The sequence below is a fragment of the Harpia harpyja genome, chromosome 1, assembly GCF_026419915.1.
Source record: "Harpia harpyja isolate bHarHar1 chromosome 1, bHarHar1 primary haplotype, whole genome shotgun sequence".
Classification (NCBI taxonomy): domain Eukaryota; kingdom Metazoa; phylum Chordata; class Aves; order Accipitriformes; family Accipitridae; genus Harpia; species Harpia harpyja.
The window spans coordinates 28,961,051-28,979,106 of NC_068940.1; the positions used below are offsets into that span (position 1 = coordinate 28,961,051).

Genomic DNA, 18,056 nt, shown 5'->3' on the forward strand with positions numbered 1-18,056 from the left:
TTCTCCGTCTCTCTCTAGCCAGCTCTCTGTCCCTGTTCGTTAATTCCTCCCTCTTGCCCTGTGGCCTGTTGCGTGTGTCCTTTCTCCATCTCACTGTCTCTGGTTGCCCAGTGACCATATTTTAGAATTCCTCTGAGCTTCTTTCTGTACACATTGCTATTTGGCCTGGTTTTGGCTGGGATAGACTTAGTTTTCTTTCTCATAGCCGGTATAGTGTTACGTTTTGGATTTAGTATGAGAAGAATGTCGGTAACACACTGATGTTTTCCGTTGTTGCCAAGTATTTATACTAAGTCAATTTATACTAAGTTTAAACTAAGTCAAGGATTTCTCAGCTTCTCATGCCCAGCCAGCAAGAAGGCTGGAGGGGCACAAGAAGTTGCGAGGGGACACGGCCAGGAAAGCTGACCCAAACTGGCCAAAGGGGTATTCCATACTGTGTGACGTCATGCTCAGTATATAAACTGGGGGCAGCTGGCCTGCGGGGCAGGGGTGATATCACTGCTCAGGAACCGACTGGGCATCGGTCAGCGAGCGGTGAGCAGTTGCATTGTGCATCACTTGCTTTGTACATTCCAATTCTTCTATTATTATTATTATTATTGCCATTTTATTATTGTTGTTGTTATCATTATTATTTTCTTCCTTTCTGTCCTGTTAAACTGTTCTTATCTCAACCCATGAGTTTTTCACACACCCCCCCCCGCCCCCCGATTCTCTCCCCCCTTCCCCCTCGGTGGGGAGGAAGTAGGTGAGCGGCTGTGTGGTACTTAGTTACTGGCTGGGGTTAAACCACAACGCTATTCTTTTTGCTCTCCAGCTCTCTTTTTTTCTGGCTCTGTGTCCCTATTTCTTAATTTTTCCCTCTCTGCCCTGTAGCGTGTAGCTATGCGGTTTGGTTTGTGTTGTTCCACCCCGCCGCCGCCGCCCCCGCCCCAGCCCTTCCCTCCACCGTTTGCTGTCCGGGCTCCCTGACTCTGTTGTTTCATTCTTCCCTCTCTGCCCTGTTCTTTGACACTTTTTTGTCTCTCTCCATCTCTGTCCAACTCCCTGCCCCTGTTCTGCTTTCCTCCCTCTCTGTCATGCTGCCCGTCCCAGGTTTTTCCTGCATCTCCATCCTGCTTCCCCGCCGCCCTTCTCGGTCGGTCTCCGTGCCGCTCCCCCTCCCGCTTCGTGCTGCCTCTTTTCCTCTCTCCCTGCTGCTTCTTTCTCCATCCCCGTCGGCCTCCCTGTCCCCGTCCTTCTCTCTGGGACCCGCTCCCTGCTTTCTCGCTACACCCCCGCTGTCCAGCCAGCTGCCGCTTTTCTCCTCTCTTCTAGTGTCCTGCTCCTCGTTTTTGGCAGCCTTCGCCTCTGCCCGGCAGCCCATCGCTCCGGGAGCCAGCCGGCCGACCGTGCGTTCCCCGACGGACCGACGAGCGTGGCTCTGGGACCGACTGCCGAGGTATCCCAGGGGCAGGGGGAGCGTCGGGGGGGCCCCGAGCCCCGGAGCAGACTCGCTGGCAGGACTCGTTAGGTGCACAACTGACTGAATAAACACTGGCCGTCCGTCCCCTTTGCCCTCCGGGCTGCGTTTGCGCTCCCTTTGCACGGGGCGAGGGGCCGTGAGGGAGCCCGGAGAGGAGGAGGTGAGGCGCTGGGGGGGTCGGGCCATGCCCCTTCGTTCCTGCTGGGCTCCAGCTGCGGGCCGGGGCTGGAGGAGCCCCAGGTGCGGGCAGTGAGGCTGATGGCGACGGCCCCTCCCTGGAAAGGGGGGGCTGCCGGGGGAGGGGCCGCGGCGGGGCCGGTGGGAGCCCAGGCAGGCGCAGAGCAGAGCAGAGCGGTGGCTAGGCTGCGGCTGCCCCTCGGGAGAAGGTGAGCGGGGCCGGGCGCCCCTCGGACCGCGAACGTCCCAGGCGGGGGTGGCCCGGGGGAGGTGGGGGCCGCCTGTGCCGAGGCCGGGGGGGCCGGGGCCCTGGGGGCTCACGGTGGGCCGGGAGCACGTGGGCCGGGGGGGGCCCGGGCCCCGTGGCGGGGCTGCGCAATCGCCCGGCGGGTCCCGGGGAAAGCCCCGAGGAGGACGGCGGGGTCCGTGTCGGACGCGCGGAGCGGCAGCGGGGCGGGGCCGCGCCGTGCCGGAGCGGCGGCGGAAGCGCGCCGGACCTGCCCGGAGCGGCGCTGGGGGCTCGGCGGGGACTGCGGCTGCGCAGGCGTGGGGGTAGGCGGAAACGGAAGCGGCGTCCCCTCGGGGCATGCCGGGAGCTGTAGTTTCCGCGGACTCGGCGGCCGGGCAGCCTCGTGGCTCTCGGGCGCGGCGTAGTCCTCGCTGCTGCTGCCGCCGCGGCCCCCGGAGTGCGACCAGGTCAGACTCAGGAGCGTTGCCGGTTTCGCGTGGTTTTCCGCGGGCTTCCCGCTGCGCCCGCTCCCCGGCCAGCCCTCCCGGGCGCATGCGCCGTCCTGCGCGTGGGGCAGCCCGGCGTTCGCGCGCCGGCTCCGGCCCCTCCGGCGCATGCGCGGTCCCCGGGAGCAGCGTGGCGGTGCGCGGGTCTCGGCGGCAGCGGGCGAGCGCCGGGACCGCGGGTGAGGCGAGCGATCCCCTCCGGCGAGGACGAGGGGTGCCTCCTGCCCGCTGGCCGCCCGGGGCTGGCGGGACGGGAAGCCGCGAAGCGGCCGCCGCGGCAGGCTGCCGGTCCGCCGGAGGCGAGCCGGGCCAGGGCAGCGCCGGGGAGTTCCCCGAGAGCCGGTAGAAGGGAAGAGGGGACGGAGGCGGGCACCCCCCAGGCGCGGCCAGCGGCCGCCTGCCCGAGTCGCCAGAGCTCCCCCGGCCCCGCTCGGCCCGTGCGGCTGCCCCCAGCTCCAGCCCCTCCCCTGAAGCCTGCGCTGTAGCCGCAGGCAGCCCCCGAGCCCTGTCGTGAGGGCAGCAAGCTGGCCCTGCGGTGGTCTCGAGTCTCCCTTAACGTGGGTGCCGTTAGCAGCGGCGCGGGGAACGAGCGGCGTCTGCGGAAGCCCCTGCGGAAGGAGGGGCTCCGGCCAGGGTCGAGCTGCGGTAATAACGGTCACTGCTGCCTCTTTCCCTCTCCCAGAGGCCACGCTGTGGGTGCGGTTGTCCGTTCGTCCCCTGGGGATGCCGTTGACTGCAGCAGCCTCAGGCTTGCGTGGGCTGTCTCTGCCTGGCCTCCCTCTCCTCGCGGCGCGGGAGCGCAGAGGGACAGGCGGAGCGCTTACTGGCTGTGGGCAGGAGCTGCAGAAGCTGGAGAGGCCACAGAAAGGTAAAGAAGAAGAAGCAGAAGGCCGTCTGGCTGGCAGCTGCCTCCCGCTGCAGGCAAGAGAGAGCCTGCCTCTCCGGGTGTGGGAGCATCCCTCCTCGTAGTCCACAGCAGGTCAGACCGCCAACGTGCACCACAGGGTCTGTATGCATCACCAACAGCATGGTACGGCCGCATAGTGTGCAAGTGAGCGAGGCTACGTGTCTGGGAAGCCTCGTCTTATAAAAGCTGTGATACATCCATGTATTCTTTTAGGTGGAGGATGGCCAAGCGACTGGAGTTCCAGAAGAGGAAGGGAGGAGAGAAGGAGAAAGAAACGTCTGAACTGGGAAAGGCTTCTGGCAGTGCCGAGAGCAAGAGCTGTGGTGAGTCCCAGTCCCTCCCTGCCCCTCTCTTCCCAAGCTGCTGTGACTTTTTTTTTTCCCCTTCCCTGTACCTCTCCTCTTCTGCCTATTCTCTTGTCCTGCTCCTTCTTCCTCTCTCCCTTTTTCTCTTGTTTGACTGCTCCCTTTTTTTTTTTTTTTTCCCCTCTCTGGGTTCTTGTCCTGCTCCCTCTCCCTCCTTTTTTTCATCCTCTGTCTCTCTCCTGCAGCCCATAGGTGTTTTTTTTCCTTTTCCATCTGTCCTGGTTTCAGCTGGGATAGTTAATTGTCTTCCTAGCAGCTGGTATAGTGCTATGGTTTTGAGTTTGGTATGAGAAGAATGTTGATGACACACTGATGTTTTCAGTTGTTGCTAAGTAATGTTTAGTCTAAAGTCAAGGATTTTTCAGCTTCTGATGCCCAGCCAACAAGAAGGCTGGAGGGGCACAAGAGGTTGGGAGGGGGGACAGGCAGGGCAGCTGACCCAAAGTGGCCAACAGGGTGTCCCATACCATGTGACATCATGCCCAGTATATAAACTGCGGGGAGTGGGGCTGGGGGAATTGCCGCTCGGGGCCTAACTGGGCATTGGTCGGTGGGTGGTGAGCAATCGCGTTGTGCATCACTTGTATATTCCAATCCTTTTACTATTGTCATTTTATTAGTGTTATCATTATTAGTTTCTTCTTTTCTGTTCTATTAAACCATTCTTATTTTAACCCACAAGTTTTACTACTTTTTCCCAATTCTATCCCCCATCCCGCTGGGTGGGGGGGAGTGAGTGAGCAGCTGTGTGGTGCTTAGTTGCTGGCTGGGGTTAAACCACGACACCATCTGTTTGTCCTGATCTGCATCCATCTCTTTTTCCCCCACAATTTCTCTGGCCTGTTCCTTGGCATTCTTTTCCTCTCTGTGCCTGTACGTGCCGCTCGGTGTCCCTGCCTTCCTATCTCTCCCTCCTTCCTTCTCTTTTTCTCTCTATCCCTTTGTCTTGCTCACTGTTGCTGGTTTTGTTTTGTGTTTTGTTTTTTTTTTTTTATTCTGTATCTCACTGTCCTGGTCCTCCTTCCTGTTCATCTCTTACTCTCTCTGACCCTTTGTGCTGCTCCCTGGCCCTTTTTTATTCATCTTCTGTCTCTCTGCAGGGCTCCTAATACCTGTCTCTCTTTCTCCAACCCCCTATGCTTCTCACGGTCTCTGTCTTTCTCTGTCTCTTGTCATTATTCTTGTCTGTCGCTGTGTCTTGCTTCCTGTCCTGTCATTTCTTCCTGTGTCCCTTTGTCCCACTCCCTGCCCATATTCATATTCCTCTCTGTCCTGTTGACCATCCCAGTTTTTTATCTCCATCCTGCCGCTGTCCTGATTCTTCTTTCTCTGCCCAGCTCCCTGTCCCTCCTTCTGTCTCTTTTCCTCTGTCCCTGCTGCCTATTTCTCCATCTCTGTCCACATCCCTGTCCCTTTCCCCCCTGCCCTGCTGTCCCTCTGCCCTGCTTCCTCTCACTATCTTTTCTGTCTTTGTCCCATTCCCTCTCCTATCCTGTCTAACTGTATCCCCCTGTCCAGCTAGCTGTCCCTTCTCTCCTTCCTGTCATCTTCAGTTTTTTTTACTTTCTCCGTATCTCTCTCCTGCTGCCCATCACTGTTGTTTTTTTCCCCTCCAATGCTGGCCTGCTCTCTGTCCCTTTTTTCTCTCTCTGTCCTTCTGTCATGCTCCCTGTGTCTGTTTTTTAGTTCCTTCATCTCTGTCCTGCAGCCCATCACTATTTTTCTTCTCCTCTTCCATCCCTTTGTCCTGCTCCCTGTCCTTGTCTCTTTCCCTTGGTTCTGCCTCCCATCCTTTTTTCCTTTTTTGCTCCATCTCTCTGTCCTGCTCCCTATCCCCTCTCACTCTTTCTCTGTTTCTCTGTCCTCCTCCTTGCCTTTCCCCCCATTCTCTGTCTTGTTCCCTCTTCGGTAATTTTTGTTTTCTGTCACTCTGTCCTGCTCCCTGTCACTGTTTTTTCTCAATCCATCTCTGTCCTGCAGCTCAGTGCTTTTTTCCCTTCTCCAGCTATCTGTCCTGCTGCCCATCCTAGGCTTTTTCTCTTCCGTTTCTGTCCTACTCCCTGTCTCTTCTTTTTGCCTGTCTTCCACTTTGTCCTGCCTCCCTGTCCCTTTTTTCTCTCTCTGTATCACCTTGTCTTGCTCCCTGTCTTTCTCTGACAATCTGTGTCCTGCTCCTTGTCCCCACCCACCCCTGTCTCCCATCCCTCTTCCTGTCTCTTTTCTCTTTCTATCCTTCTGCCCCAATGCTTCTTTCTCCACCTCTGTCCTGCTCCCTGCCCCTTGTTTCCTCTCACTGTCCCTCTGTTCTGCCTCCTGTCCCTGGTTTTTCTGTCTTTATTTCCCTGTCCCACTGCCTGTCTGGTCATTTGTTGCTATACCTCCCTATCCAACCAGCTCTGACTTTTTCCCTCTCTCTCCTCCTCTTTCTTGCTACCTGGCCCTTTATCTTCCTCTGCCTCTGTCCTCTAGCCCATTGCTGTTTTTTTAATTTTCCCTTCTTGGTCTCTTTGTACCGATCTGACCCTTTCTTTCTTTCTCAATCCCTTTGTGCTGTTCCCTGTCCTTTTTCTCTCTCTGTCTGTGTGTTCTGTACCCTGTCCCTGTCCTTCTCCCTCCTTTCTCCCTCCTCTCCTTTCCTCCCCAATCTCTCTATCCCTCTGTCCTGTTCACTGGCCCTATGTTTTCTTGTGCCATCTCTTTGCAGGGCTTCTCGTCCTTATTATTTTTCTTGATTTTTTCCACCTTTCTGACCTTATCCGACTACCTTCCTTTCCCTCTCTGCTCCTCAGTCTTCTCCCTTGTCTTATTTTTCTTTCTAGTTCTCTCCAGCTCTCCACCACTATTTTCTTTCTCCATTTCTCTGCTCTGCTGCTCATTCCTCTCTTTCTTTTTGCATCCTGCTGTGCTGCTCACCATTCGTCCTTCCCTCCCTCCCTCTTTCTCTGTCATTATACTTGGGTCCCTTGTTGTCTCTCCAGGACCTGTCTGTCCTGCTCCCCATCCCTAATTTTCCTTTTCCATTTCTGCGTCCTGCTCTCGGTCCCTGTTTTTCCTCTGGCTCCATCTCCCTGTCATTCTCCCCGTTGCTCTCACTTGTTCTCTATCCCAGTGTCCTGCTCCCCATCCCTCTGGTTTTTTCTCTGTATCCCATAGTCCTTGAGAAGCTGGCGTCTCATGGCTTGGATAAGTGTACTCTTCGCTGGGTGAAAAACTGGCTGGATGGATGATCCCAGAGGGTAGTGGTGAATGGGGTGAAATCCAGTTGGCGGCGGGTCACTAGTGGTGTTCCCCAGGGCTTGGTGTTGGGCCCTGTTCTGTTTAATATCTTTATTGATGATTTGGATGAGGGGATCGAGTGCACCCTCAGCAAGTTTGCAGACGACACCAAGTTGGGAGGCAGGGTCGATCTGCTCGAGGGTAGGGAGGCTTTACAGAGAGATCTGGACAGGCTGGATTGATGGGCTGAGGCCAATCGTATGAAGTTCAACAAGGCCAAGTGCCGGGTCCTGCACTTGGGTCACAGCAACCCCATGCAGCGCTACAGGCTTGGGGAAGAGTGGCTGGAAAGCTGCCCGGCAGAGAAAGACCTGGAGAAGTGCCGGTCAACAGCCGGCTGAATATGAGCCAGCAGTGTGCCCAGGTGGCCAAGAAGGCCAGCGGCATCCTGGCCTGTATCAGAAATAGTGTGGCCAGCAGGAGCAGGGAGGTGATTGTTCCCCTGTACTGGGCACTGGTGAGGCCGCACCTCGAGTACTGTGTTCAGTTTTGGGCCCCTCACTGCAGGAAAGACATGGAGGTGCTGGAATGTGTCCAGAGAAGTGCAACCAAGTTGGTGAGGGGCCTGGAGCACAGGTCTTATGAGGAGCGGCTGAGGGAGCTGGGGCTGTTTAGTCTAGAGAAGAGGAGGCTGAGGGGAGACCTTATCGCTCTCTACAACTACCTAAAGGGGGGTTGTAGTGAGGTGGGTGCTGGTCTCTTCTGTCAGGTGGCTGGAGATAGGACGAGAGGAAATGGCCTCAAGTTGAGGCAAGGGAGGTTTAGGTTGGATATTAGGAAAAATTTCTTTACCGAGAGGGTTGTCAGGCATTGGAATAGGCTGCCCAGGGAAGCAGTTGAGTCACCATCCCTGGAGGTATTAAAAAAGTGAGTAGACAGGGTACTTCAGGACATGGTTTAGTGGGCATGGTTGATGGTTGGACTCGATGATCTTGAAGGTCTTTTCCAACCTAAATGATTCTATGATTTTCTTGCTCCCTGTCCCTCACTTGTCTTCTGTATGCCTCTCTCCTTCCTCCTGTCCTTCCTTCCCCCTGCCCCCCTCTCTGGCCTGCTGCTTGTCACTCTTGTTTTCTTTCTCTTGCTGTCTGTCTGGGTTCTGTCACTCTGTCTTAATCTGTATCCATTGTTCCCCCCTGCCCCGTCCTTCTTCCAGCCTGTGTTTTCCTCTCTCTATCCCTCTGCCCGTAATGCTTCTTTCTCCATCTCTCAGTCCTGCTCCCTGGCCCTTTTGTTTTGGTGTTTTTTTTTTTTTCCCTCACCATCTGTCCTGCTTCCTCTCCCTGGTTTTTCTGCCTTTATGCCTCTGTCCTGCTGCCTGTCTCATTGTTTCTAGTTATAACCCCCTGTCCAGCCAGCTGTCCCTTTTTTCCTTTCTCTCTTCCCTACTCTGGCCCTACTTTTTCTTCATCTGTCTCTGTCTAGCAGCCCATCACTGTTTTTTTTTCCCCTTCTCCATCTCTTGTCTTAATCTACATCTGGTTCCCCCCTCCCCACCACCCTCAGTCCCTCTGTCCTGTTCCTTATCCAGCTTTTTGTCTTTCCATGTCCCACGCTCTATCCCCATCTTTTTTTTCCTCTGTCCCTCCTTCCTTTCCCCTCCTCCCTTTTCTCTACATCCCTTTGCCCTGTTGCTCATCAGTGTTTTTTCCTTCCATTCCGCTGTCCTGTTCCCTCTCCCTCACTTCTCTGTCAATCCCTCTGTCTTGTTGCGGATCATTATTTTTGCTGTCTGCATCCCACTGCCCTGCTTCCCATTCATCTCTTTTGTCTCTCTTCTGTGCTGCTCCCCAGCAGTATTTTGTCTTTCTCCAGCACTCGCCTCGTTTTCTCTCTGTCATTCTTTCCGCTTCCCTGTACCTCTCTCTGCAATCTCGTGTCCTGCTCCTTGTCCCTCTCTGTGTATCTATTCCCTGCTGTCCTGGTCCCCGTCCCTCTCCTTGCCTCTCTCTCCCTGTCCCTGTTTGTTCTTTCTTTCCCTCTCTGTTCCCTTGTTTTATTTTTTGCTTCACAGCCCTCCGTCCTGCTCCCCGTCGCTGTATTGAACATGGCCGGGACGCCCGGGCGGGGCCAGCAGAGCGGCAGCGGCTGCCCCAGGTTCTGCTCCGCTCCGGGCCGTGAGGGAGCGGGAGGCGCGGCGGGTGGCGGAGGTGGGATCCCCCGGCCGGAGCCTCCGCGGGCGGGTCCGGGCTCTGCTCTCCCGGGGCCGGCGGGGGCGGAAGCTGCCCCGGGGTCGTCGTGGGGGGGTTCGGGGCCGAGCCCGTGTCCGGCCGGGAGGGAGCAGGGGCAGCCCCATCCCGTCCCCGGCTGCTCCTCGCTGGGGCCGGGCGGCCTCTGCCGCTCCTGGCACGGGTCGGGCAGCGGTGGCCGGGGGGGGGGGGGCTCCTGCGGCGGCGGGTGGGTCCCGGTGCCCGCAGGGGCGGGGAAGGGCCCCGGCTGCTGCCGGCGGGCGGTCCTGGAGCGGGGCTGGGGGTGGCTGGGCCCGGCTCCCCGCAGGGGTGCTTTGGCTGGGGTGTTTGGGGTGCGTGCCCAGCGCTGACAGTGATGCTGGGGAAATAAAGCCTGAAACGGCAGCAATGAAGTGACACCCTGCCTGTGCTGGGGCTGCTCTGTAGAGGTGTGGGGCTGGGCCCTTTGCAGTTCCTGAGCACTCCCCAAAACTGCGTGTGGGGCCCCGGGGGTGCAGGACTGTGGGGTGGCTACACTCCCCCCAGCATTTCCCACGGGGACTGCAAAGGGGGTCAGCTGGTTTGGGGGCCAGAAATGGAGACCCAAGTTTTCTGTTCCTGGGGCTTGAAAACAGGCTCGTGAGGCTGATTGTGGGGCTCAGAAACAGACCAAGCTGCGTGGCTTTGGGCTCAGAAACAGACCAAGCTGCGTGGCTTTGGGCTCAGAAACAGACCAAGCTGCGTGGCTTTGGGCTCAGAAACAGACCAAGCTGCGTGGCTTTGGGCTCAGAAACAGACCAAGCTGCGTGGCTTTGGGCTCAGAAACAGACCAAGCTGCGTGGCTTTGGGCTCAGAAACAGACCAAGCTGCGTGGCTTTGGGCTCAGAAACAGACCAAGCTGCGTGGCTTTGGGCTCAGAAACAGACCAAGCTGCGTGGCTTTGGGCTCAGAAACAGACCAAGCTGCGTGGCTTTGGGCTCAGAAACAGACCAAGCTGCGTGGCTTTGGGCTCAGAAACAGACCAAGCTGCGTGGCTTTGGGCTCAGAAACAGAGGTCTGGCCCTGCGTTTTTTGGCCTTGAGAACAGGCTCGGCAGCTGGGTTTTTTGGCCTTGAGAACAGGCTCGGCAGCGGGGTTTTTTGGCCTTGAGAACAGGCTCGGCAGCGGGGTTTTTTGGCTCCTAAATGGGCACTGAGTCAGCTGGTTTGTGGGCCAAAAGCAGAAGCCGGCTTGGCTGGTTCTGCAGGTGGGTGAGAGGCAGGTGAGTGGGAGGGTGTTGGGGGCTGTGGGGGAAAGCAGGGGGTGGGCAGGGGGCATGGACCCTCCCCGGAGATGGGGGTCTGGTTGCGTCGGACCCCGAAGTTCAGGAGGCCGGCACGCAGCGGCCTGAACTTAACATCTACAAAGGTCTCTGGGGGGAAAGGTGCTTTTCAGACACCACGTGCCGCCTTTGACTCCAGCTCTTCTTTCTATGCTGCTTAGAATAGTCGTTAAGTAATTAATTGCACAAACTAATGAATATTTATACAGCATATAACTATGATGTTTAATCCTGATACTAAAGTTTTGACAGCAATTGATTTACAACCTTATCGAAAGCCCAGGCTGTTGCACGTAGCTGGAGCTTGTAAGGAGAAGCAGCTGAAATCAGCCGGAGCTTCAGTGTGGAGCTGGGGCTTCAGTGAGCCAGAACTGTAGCAAGCGGGAGCTGGAACGAGGCGGGGTGTCTGCTGTCTGGAGCGTGCATTAGCCAGAGGCAAAAGTACCTGCGGCTGTAACGAGCAGGAGCCGCGATGAGCTGGAGCGTCTTTTCGCTGGAGCGTCCGTCGGCCAGACCGCGCTCCCAGCACGGCTGAAGAGCGGCCGGGCGCAGGCAGGGCTGTCCGCAGCGAGCGGCTCCGAGCAGCAGGGAGGTGAGTTGTCCTTCTGCCAGCGGGGAGCCCGGCCTCTTCCCCCGGGGATGCGATCCATGCCATGCTCCTCTCTCTGCGTGGAGGGTCTCGCCCGGTCCGTTCCCGCGGGCAGAAGCGAGGTGGGGGTCCCCCGGCTCTCCTGGGGCAGCCCCCCCCCCCCGCGAGGGGCCGCGGGCGAGGTGTCGTCGTCCCCTCGGTACCGGGCAAAGGGGAGACAAACCGGCCGGTGGGAGCTCCTGGGGTCTTTTCACCGTTGGCTGGGTGTGACAAGCAGGTTCATTTCTTTGTCTCCTCTTTTCCCAGTGTCACCTTCCGCATCACATGAAGAAAATCCTGCATGGTTGTAATCGCACATATCGGGCTGAGGGAGCAGGGAGAAACGTTTGCGAATTCGAGGGCACTACGGATACTCCGCATCAAATGCATAGAAAAGGCAAATTTGCTGCTAGTGCAGAAAAGCTGATGAAAAATTGCCATTAACAGAGCATGCCCTGTTCCTGAATTGGTCCCTTGATATGTTTCTGTTTCAGGTGAAAGAATGAACTTTCATCTACGATAAAATCAGAGCTGCCTGTTAGCTTCTTTAGGGTTGAGTGTTTCTCTTCTCTGTTCATACTGATTTTATGGGCAAGTTGGAGATAGCCTTTTATTTTTTTATGTATAACTAAATTTTTAGGAATATGTGGTGTCCCTATAGTTCATTTTTGAGCACCTAGATGCCAGTAGGAATGTAATGAATGAAACATGATGGAAACTGGTACTTAAACTTGATTTTTATTTGATTTTTTTTTTCATTTGAGTGGTGATGGCATGTTGTCCCATGGCACAATCCCCATTCCGTTCAGCAGAGTCTTCAGTCTAGGACTTTTAAGTAAAAAAGTTTGTCCTTCCAAAAGACTGGTCATTCATAGGACTGAGGCATAGACTTGGAGAGTTGCTTAAGTACGTGATTGGAATTAAAGCCAACTTTCACTTAATGTTGCTGCTGTTGGTCTTTGCTTTCATTGCTTTCTCCACCACTCTGTCATGGTTGGGAGCTCTGAATCGTAATTTTTTTCAGTCTCTAACACATTTTTTTTTTTTCTCCCCAAAAAGGAGAGGCAATGTCTAAAAGTTAATTAGTTTCCTCACAAATGCGTGAGTATATAAAATTTGAGTTATGATGATTAAAACCACGAAAATGACACCAGTCTTACAGATCTGGACTATTTCTGAACAGGCATTCCTCACACGCAAATGCCATCAGGGTACAGATCACCTGCACTTCATGCTCTGACAAGACAATATGCTGAGACAGGGATGAGCTCTGAACGAAAAAAAAAGATACAGGGTTATGGGTTTGTTTTGTTGTTCTTTGTTTTTAAAGAGTGCAATATTGACCGGTGCCAGCATGCAGAGCTCTTCTGCTGCCTGACCTCTCCTTCTCTTTTGTGGCTGTAATTGTCATTTGGATAATTGTAGAAGAGTAATTAAGTTACTTGCCTCTGTAAATGTGCTGGAACCAGTAGTGAATAACTTGGCTACAAGTAGAATTTCTGAAGGAAGAACAGCAGCAGCAACAGGAAGCAAATAGCAAGTGACCAAAAATTTGCGTGTGTCAAACGCATCAAAGCTTTATTGCCAAATGTTGTTTGGCAGTATGTTCCAAATGGCTTTTTTTTGGTAAACGTAAATTTTCAGGAAGTTCAGGGTTGTGTGTGGCAAAACGTGTCCCTCTGCGTACGCGTCCTGCTACGTAAATAGCATGGGTCAATGGCAAGTCCAGCGGCAGGGCTGCTGTTCCCTACTCTCGATGTTGCCGTAGTAGTGTTGCGGTATTGAGACCTTAACGGACGGGCTGAGGAATGGAAGGAGAATGCCCGTTTTCTGTAAGGGCTCAGAATGCCGACCCTTTTCGCTGCCTGCCGCTCCCCTGTGCGTGAGATGAAGCTGTTTTATTTTTCTCCCTTGTTCCTGGTCTAAATATTTCTGGAGCTGTTGCTGCTGTGGGTTTGCAATTTGTGTTACTGCGTTTTTGTAGCATTCTAGCGATGGTCATTTCTACTGTGGCGAAGCATCGAGATACGGTTTTCGGTTTAAAGCATCAGAAACTACGTTCACCGAAACCGGTAACTCGCGGCGTAGGTGAAGCCAATCTGGCACGTGCAGCTGTGCTCGCAGGGATGCTCGGTGGCTCCTCATCAAAACGGCAAGGTGTGTGTGTGTGGACATCTGTAGGGTTGCGCTCTGGGTCCGAGAGCGTTAACGTATTTTTGCTGTTGGAAGATGGAATGGAGCGTGTGCCTGTTAAATCTCAGGGCAGTCAAAAGCTAGGAGGGACCCTGAGCGGGTTTGGTGGCACAACTGCGGTTTTAAAAGATCTTGACCGTTTGGAGCAACAGCCTGGAAAAAATCATTCCTTTTTTGCAACGAGGCAGTTCACAAGGACAGATGTGTTGCTGTGCTCTTTAGCAAAAATACTCAACTTAGGACATATAGGGTGATGAAGTCTTGGCTATACTAAGGCTTGAGAAAATGTATGTAGGTGTCTCTGTCTGTCACCTGCGTGTATCTAGGAAAGTGAGTTCTAGTGAAACTAAAGTTACCAATGAGTCAAAAAAAAAAAAAAAAAAAAAAGGCACGGTTGTCTGAAAAATGCAAAAGCTTTAGTGGCCTGTGTCAACAACTGTACCGAAGATGATGCAAAAATACTTTTTGCTCTGCTCAGTCGTACTGTCTTCACAAACCTTCACAAAAAAAGGCAGCTTTGGATTCCTACCCAGTTTTATGCTAAAGTTTTGTTTTGTTTTTTTGTTTGTTGGGGTTTTTTTTTTCCCCTCTCTCAGGTGGATGTCAGCTGCCACCATTTCACTGTGGTTGCCCTTTCTTCTGCCGTGAAAGTACAAGACAGATGGAAAGATTCCGTAGTGGTCTGCAAGTACAAGGTACGCCTACGATGTGTGTCTGCATTTTTCCAAAGGTACTTGTAGTATGGACTTTAAAGTTAACATTAAGAATGTGCCAACTCTCCTTCCACATTTTTTCTGTGAAATATTTTAATACGAATACTAAAACTAAGGTCTGTTCTGGAGCACGTTACGCTTACACCAAGTTGACTTCCCTCTGTCTGTTTCCTCTTCCTGAAAGCATGTAGTCTTCTGTTTCCGTGCGCTTACTAGTAAATGATACCGTGAAAATAATTTTGTACTAAAAGAGGGGAGAAACTGTTCGTAAGAGTTCAGCTGTTCAGAAGAAACGGGCTTTGTTTTCACGATAAAAGCTTTATGCTTCTGCAGTCAATGAGTTTTTTTTAAATATCTTATAGGAGTACTCGACAACCTTACTGAGATAACTAGCACCTGTACTAAAAGCAATCAAGGTCAAAGAAGAGACGCGGACAAAACAGGACAAACGGGTGTCGCTTCCGTGTGTTTTCCAGGTTTTCCCAGGAAGCATCAGCAGCCTTGTAACTAGTGACAGTGAGTCCTGAGGTGGTTTTGGTGAGTTACTGCTTCAATAATGTATTTTTATTGGATGTATATAAACATGGGCACACCCTTTTAGTGTAAAGTGAATTATTGAGATTTATTCTTTATTTTTCATTTTGCTTTTTGAAGTTTTCCACTTCACTTTCAGCTTTATTCACCAAACAAGCAAGATGCAAAGCAGCAGCGCAAGGGCTGTAGCTGTTGCGGTGGATCCGTAAGCGTAGATTCTGATTGCGTATGACCTCGTCCCGCAGCCTCCCAGGGTTATCTCCCTGCAGCAGTGCTGTAAGGAAGGGAGGAGATGTTTTCCAACACCGGCAAGAGTGTTCACTTGTATGCTAAGAAGGTGTTCAAAATGGTATCAATTAGCCTAAATGCTGATTTTAAGCGTTCAAATCGCTCTTAACTTTTAAAGGAGGTGGTGTATTTCGAGCTGACCTGTTTACCTGGAATCCTCCTTTAGCTCAGCGATTCTTCTTGTGCACCCCCAGCCTCCGTTGGCAGGGCGGTATGACAAGCTGGAAGGTCCTTGACTTAGTATAAACACTGCTTAGCAACAACTAAAGCGTCGGTGTGTTGTCAACATTGTTCTCATCCTAAATCCAAAATGGCCCTGTACCAGCTACTCAGAAGAAAATTAACTTTATTCCAGCCGAAACCAGGACAACCCCAAACCCCCTGATTCTGGGTCTGCAACGGAAAAAAACTAACGAATTTGGGACTCCTGGGAAAGCCAAATCCGCCTGGATTTGTGCAGCTGGAAAGCAAAAAAAACCCACCCCATTTTCACGCACAAAACCACAACCAAAAGATCACCCCTTTTTATGTTGTGGAAAAGCACTGAAACACACCCCAAACTGAGTATTTTGAAAAAGCAGAAAACTCCCCAGTTTGGGGAAGATTGGGGGTGAAGCACAGGCAGTTTGAGGGGCATTGCTGGGGGTCCTCCCAGTGTGGATGATCTGGTGTGGATTCTCTGTTGCGGGTTATCCCAGGTGAGTTACCTGCTGTGGATCATCCCGGGTGGACTCCCTGGGGTAGGTCATCCCCACCCGTGTCCCCCCCGTGCACCTTTGTACCCTCCCCTACCCTCCCCCGTGTGTGTTTCTCCCCCATATGCCCCCCTGTTGCTCCGGCCCGCCCCCTTCACCCATGCGAGTTTTTAACCCATGCGAGTTGTTTCCCCCCGCATCCCCTGCTCTCCTATCTCCTGCCCCCCCCCCCCTCCCTCCCCCCCATCATCCGCCAGGCTTCAGACCCCTGGCATGCTGCCTGCACCCCATTCTCTGTCATTTTTTTTTTCTTCTTTTCCTTACAAGTTGTTGTTGTTGTTTCTTTTTAATGATTAAACTGTTTTCGTTTCAAGCCACGAGTTTTCCCACTTCCGCCCTTCCGATTGTCTCCCCGTCCCACTGGGGGCGGGGGAGCGAGCGAGCGGTCGCGTGGGGCTTCGTTGCCGGCTGGCGTTAAACCACGACACGAGGTGAGTTGGAAGCCCTGCCTGGCTAATGCTGGAGGCTCTCTGTGTTCCTCCTGCCGTCTTGACGGGCCGTCCTTGTTCTTCATTGCCGCTTTATAGCGAGCGCCTCTTGCTCCATAAGCAGCAGTACTCGGGCCGTGCAGGTACGGCGCGTTGCAGGCAGCAAAGGGCAATTGTGACGCTTGCTGGCGGGAGCGGCAAGGAGTGCGGAGCCACGCTCCTGTAGGGAGCAAAGATGGAACCTCGAGGGCTCTACGGTCATCTGCTGAGGACATCTAATATCCTGACGCGCCTCTTTTTGCTTTCCCTGCTTCACGTCTAATTACTTTGCATGCCGGAGGGCAGGGCGGTAAGTAACACCGTGCAGCGTCTCTTCGATAAGAGACAAGCCCCGCACAAGAAGCCTTGCGTGCGTGCAGGATTAGGAGAGCAGAGTTGTGATAGCACAGAGGTGAGGAAAGGTGCGCCCACCCCAACAGAGCCCCAGGATCGCCAGGGTATCACTCACTTGCAGATCGGCCGCTCGCATCTGGTCCGCTGGGTTGCGCCGTTTCCTGCTGAACAGAGCTGCCCCTCTGGCACAAAGCAGCTTTGGGTCTCTCGTGGCCTGCCTTCAGGCTGTCACCTGAACCAGGCGTTATTTTTTTTTTTTTTTATTTAAATCTCTCGCCAGCATCTGTTGACTGGCTGCTGTCCCTCCCACAACCCTGATGCCACATGCAGACGGATACAGCAGTCCCTGGGGCTTGGTCCAGGGCAACCCCCCCTCCCCCTGCCGTTTGCAGGTTCCCTGTGCTGCTTCTCCTCTCTGGATAATGGGGTGGGGGGGCAGGGACAGAAGCGACCGCCCGAATGGTCTGTTGTTTGCGCTTGACTGCTGTAAAGGCTCCAGCCACTCGGGTGCTTTTTGGAACGGGGGCAATGAAGAGGACTGCCCGGGCTGCGAGTGGGGAAAGGGCAGGGAAACGTAAGCCCTGTGCCCCCAGTAAGTAGTTACCGCCTGTGGCTGGTCTCTACTGGGCTGAGCTGTCAGTCGTGTCTCATCCAGCTGATGCTCAGAAGAGGATCGTTCCGGGGATGCTGCTGCCCGGCGAGCGAAGGGGGGAACTGGCGTTCGGGAGGCGCGCATGCGCGGTGGCGCGTGTGGCTGGGCCCCTGCTGTTGCCTGGTAACGGAGGCGCTGTACGGCAGGTGGGGAGGAGCGCATGCGCGCTGCGCCTTTTACGGCGCTCGCCGCTGTTGCCTAGCAACCTTAGCGCGACACGGCGTCTCGGCAAGCGTGCATGCGCGATGGCGCAGTTTACGGCGCTTGTGCTGTTGCCGAGCAACCGAGATGCTGTACGGCAGCTCGGAGGCGCGCATGCGCGTTGCGCCTTTTACGGCGCTCGCCGCTGTTGCCTAGCAACCGTAGCATGACGGCGCTTCTCGGCAACTGCGCATGCGCGGCGGCGCGGTTTACGGCGTCCGTGCTGTTGCCTGGCAACCAGAACGCGGCGCAGGAGCTCGGGACCCGCGCTGGCGGCGCGTTTCGTCGCCGCTCTCTTCCGCCACCTAGTGACCAATGTTCGGTACTGCCGCTGGGGAGCCGCGCTGGCGCCTCGTGCCAAGCGCTCGCCGCTGCCCCCTGCGACCAATGCTCGGTACTGCAGCTCCGAGGCTGCGAGTGCGCGGGGCTCCCCCCGTCCCGCACGTGCCGTCCGACGGTAACGGCAATGCGGCGCCGGCGGGAGGTGCCGCCGCGCTCGTTGCTTCCTCCCGGTAAGGAAACGCCGCCGGAAAGGAAAGCTTGCATGGGCTGTCTCTGCCGGGCCTCCCTCTCCACGCGGCGTGACGCGGCGCGGGAGCACAAAGGGACAGGCAGGGCACTTACCGGCTGTGGGCAGGAGCTGCTGCGGCTGAAGCTGGAGAGGCCAGAGAAAGGTAGAGAAGAAGACATGGAAGGCCGGCCGGCCGCCCGGCTGGCAGCTGCCTCCCGCTGCAGGCAAGAGAGAGCCTGCCTCTCCGCATGTGGAAGGATCCCTCTTCGCAGTCCACAGCAGGTCAGACCGCCAGGGTGCACCGCAGGGTCCGTATGCAGCACCGACGGTGCGGTGCGGTACG

At 54.9% G+C, this 18,056-nt stretch overlaps 1 protein-coding gene across 2 annotated transcripts; it reads left to right on the plus strand.

Moving 5' to 3' along the window:
• Window positions 1-737: 737 nt before the first annotated feature.
• Window positions 738-15,224, plus strand: LOC128139577 (uncharacterized). 2 transcript variants are annotated; one of them, XM_052782171.1, is made up of 5 exons: window positions 738-1,516; window positions 3,063-3,248; window positions 3,501-3,610; window positions 13,835-13,933; window positions 14,428-15,224. In XM_052782171.1, exons 1-5 carry the CDS (start codon window positions 1,083-1,085, stop codon window positions 14,460-14,462), a joined length of 864 nt encoding a protein of 287 aa, XP_052638131.1. In that variant the 5' UTR covers window positions 738-1,082; the 3' UTR covers window positions 14,463-15,224. The 2 variants fall into 2 exon arrangements, with proteins under 2 accessions (XP_052638131.1, XP_052638140.1); XM_052782180.1 differs by lacking the exons at window positions 738-1,516; window positions 14,428-15,224 and adding an exon at window positions 14,314-14,418 and having other exon boundaries at window positions 2,571-3,248.
• Window positions 15,225-18,056: the final 2,832 nt, after the last annotated feature.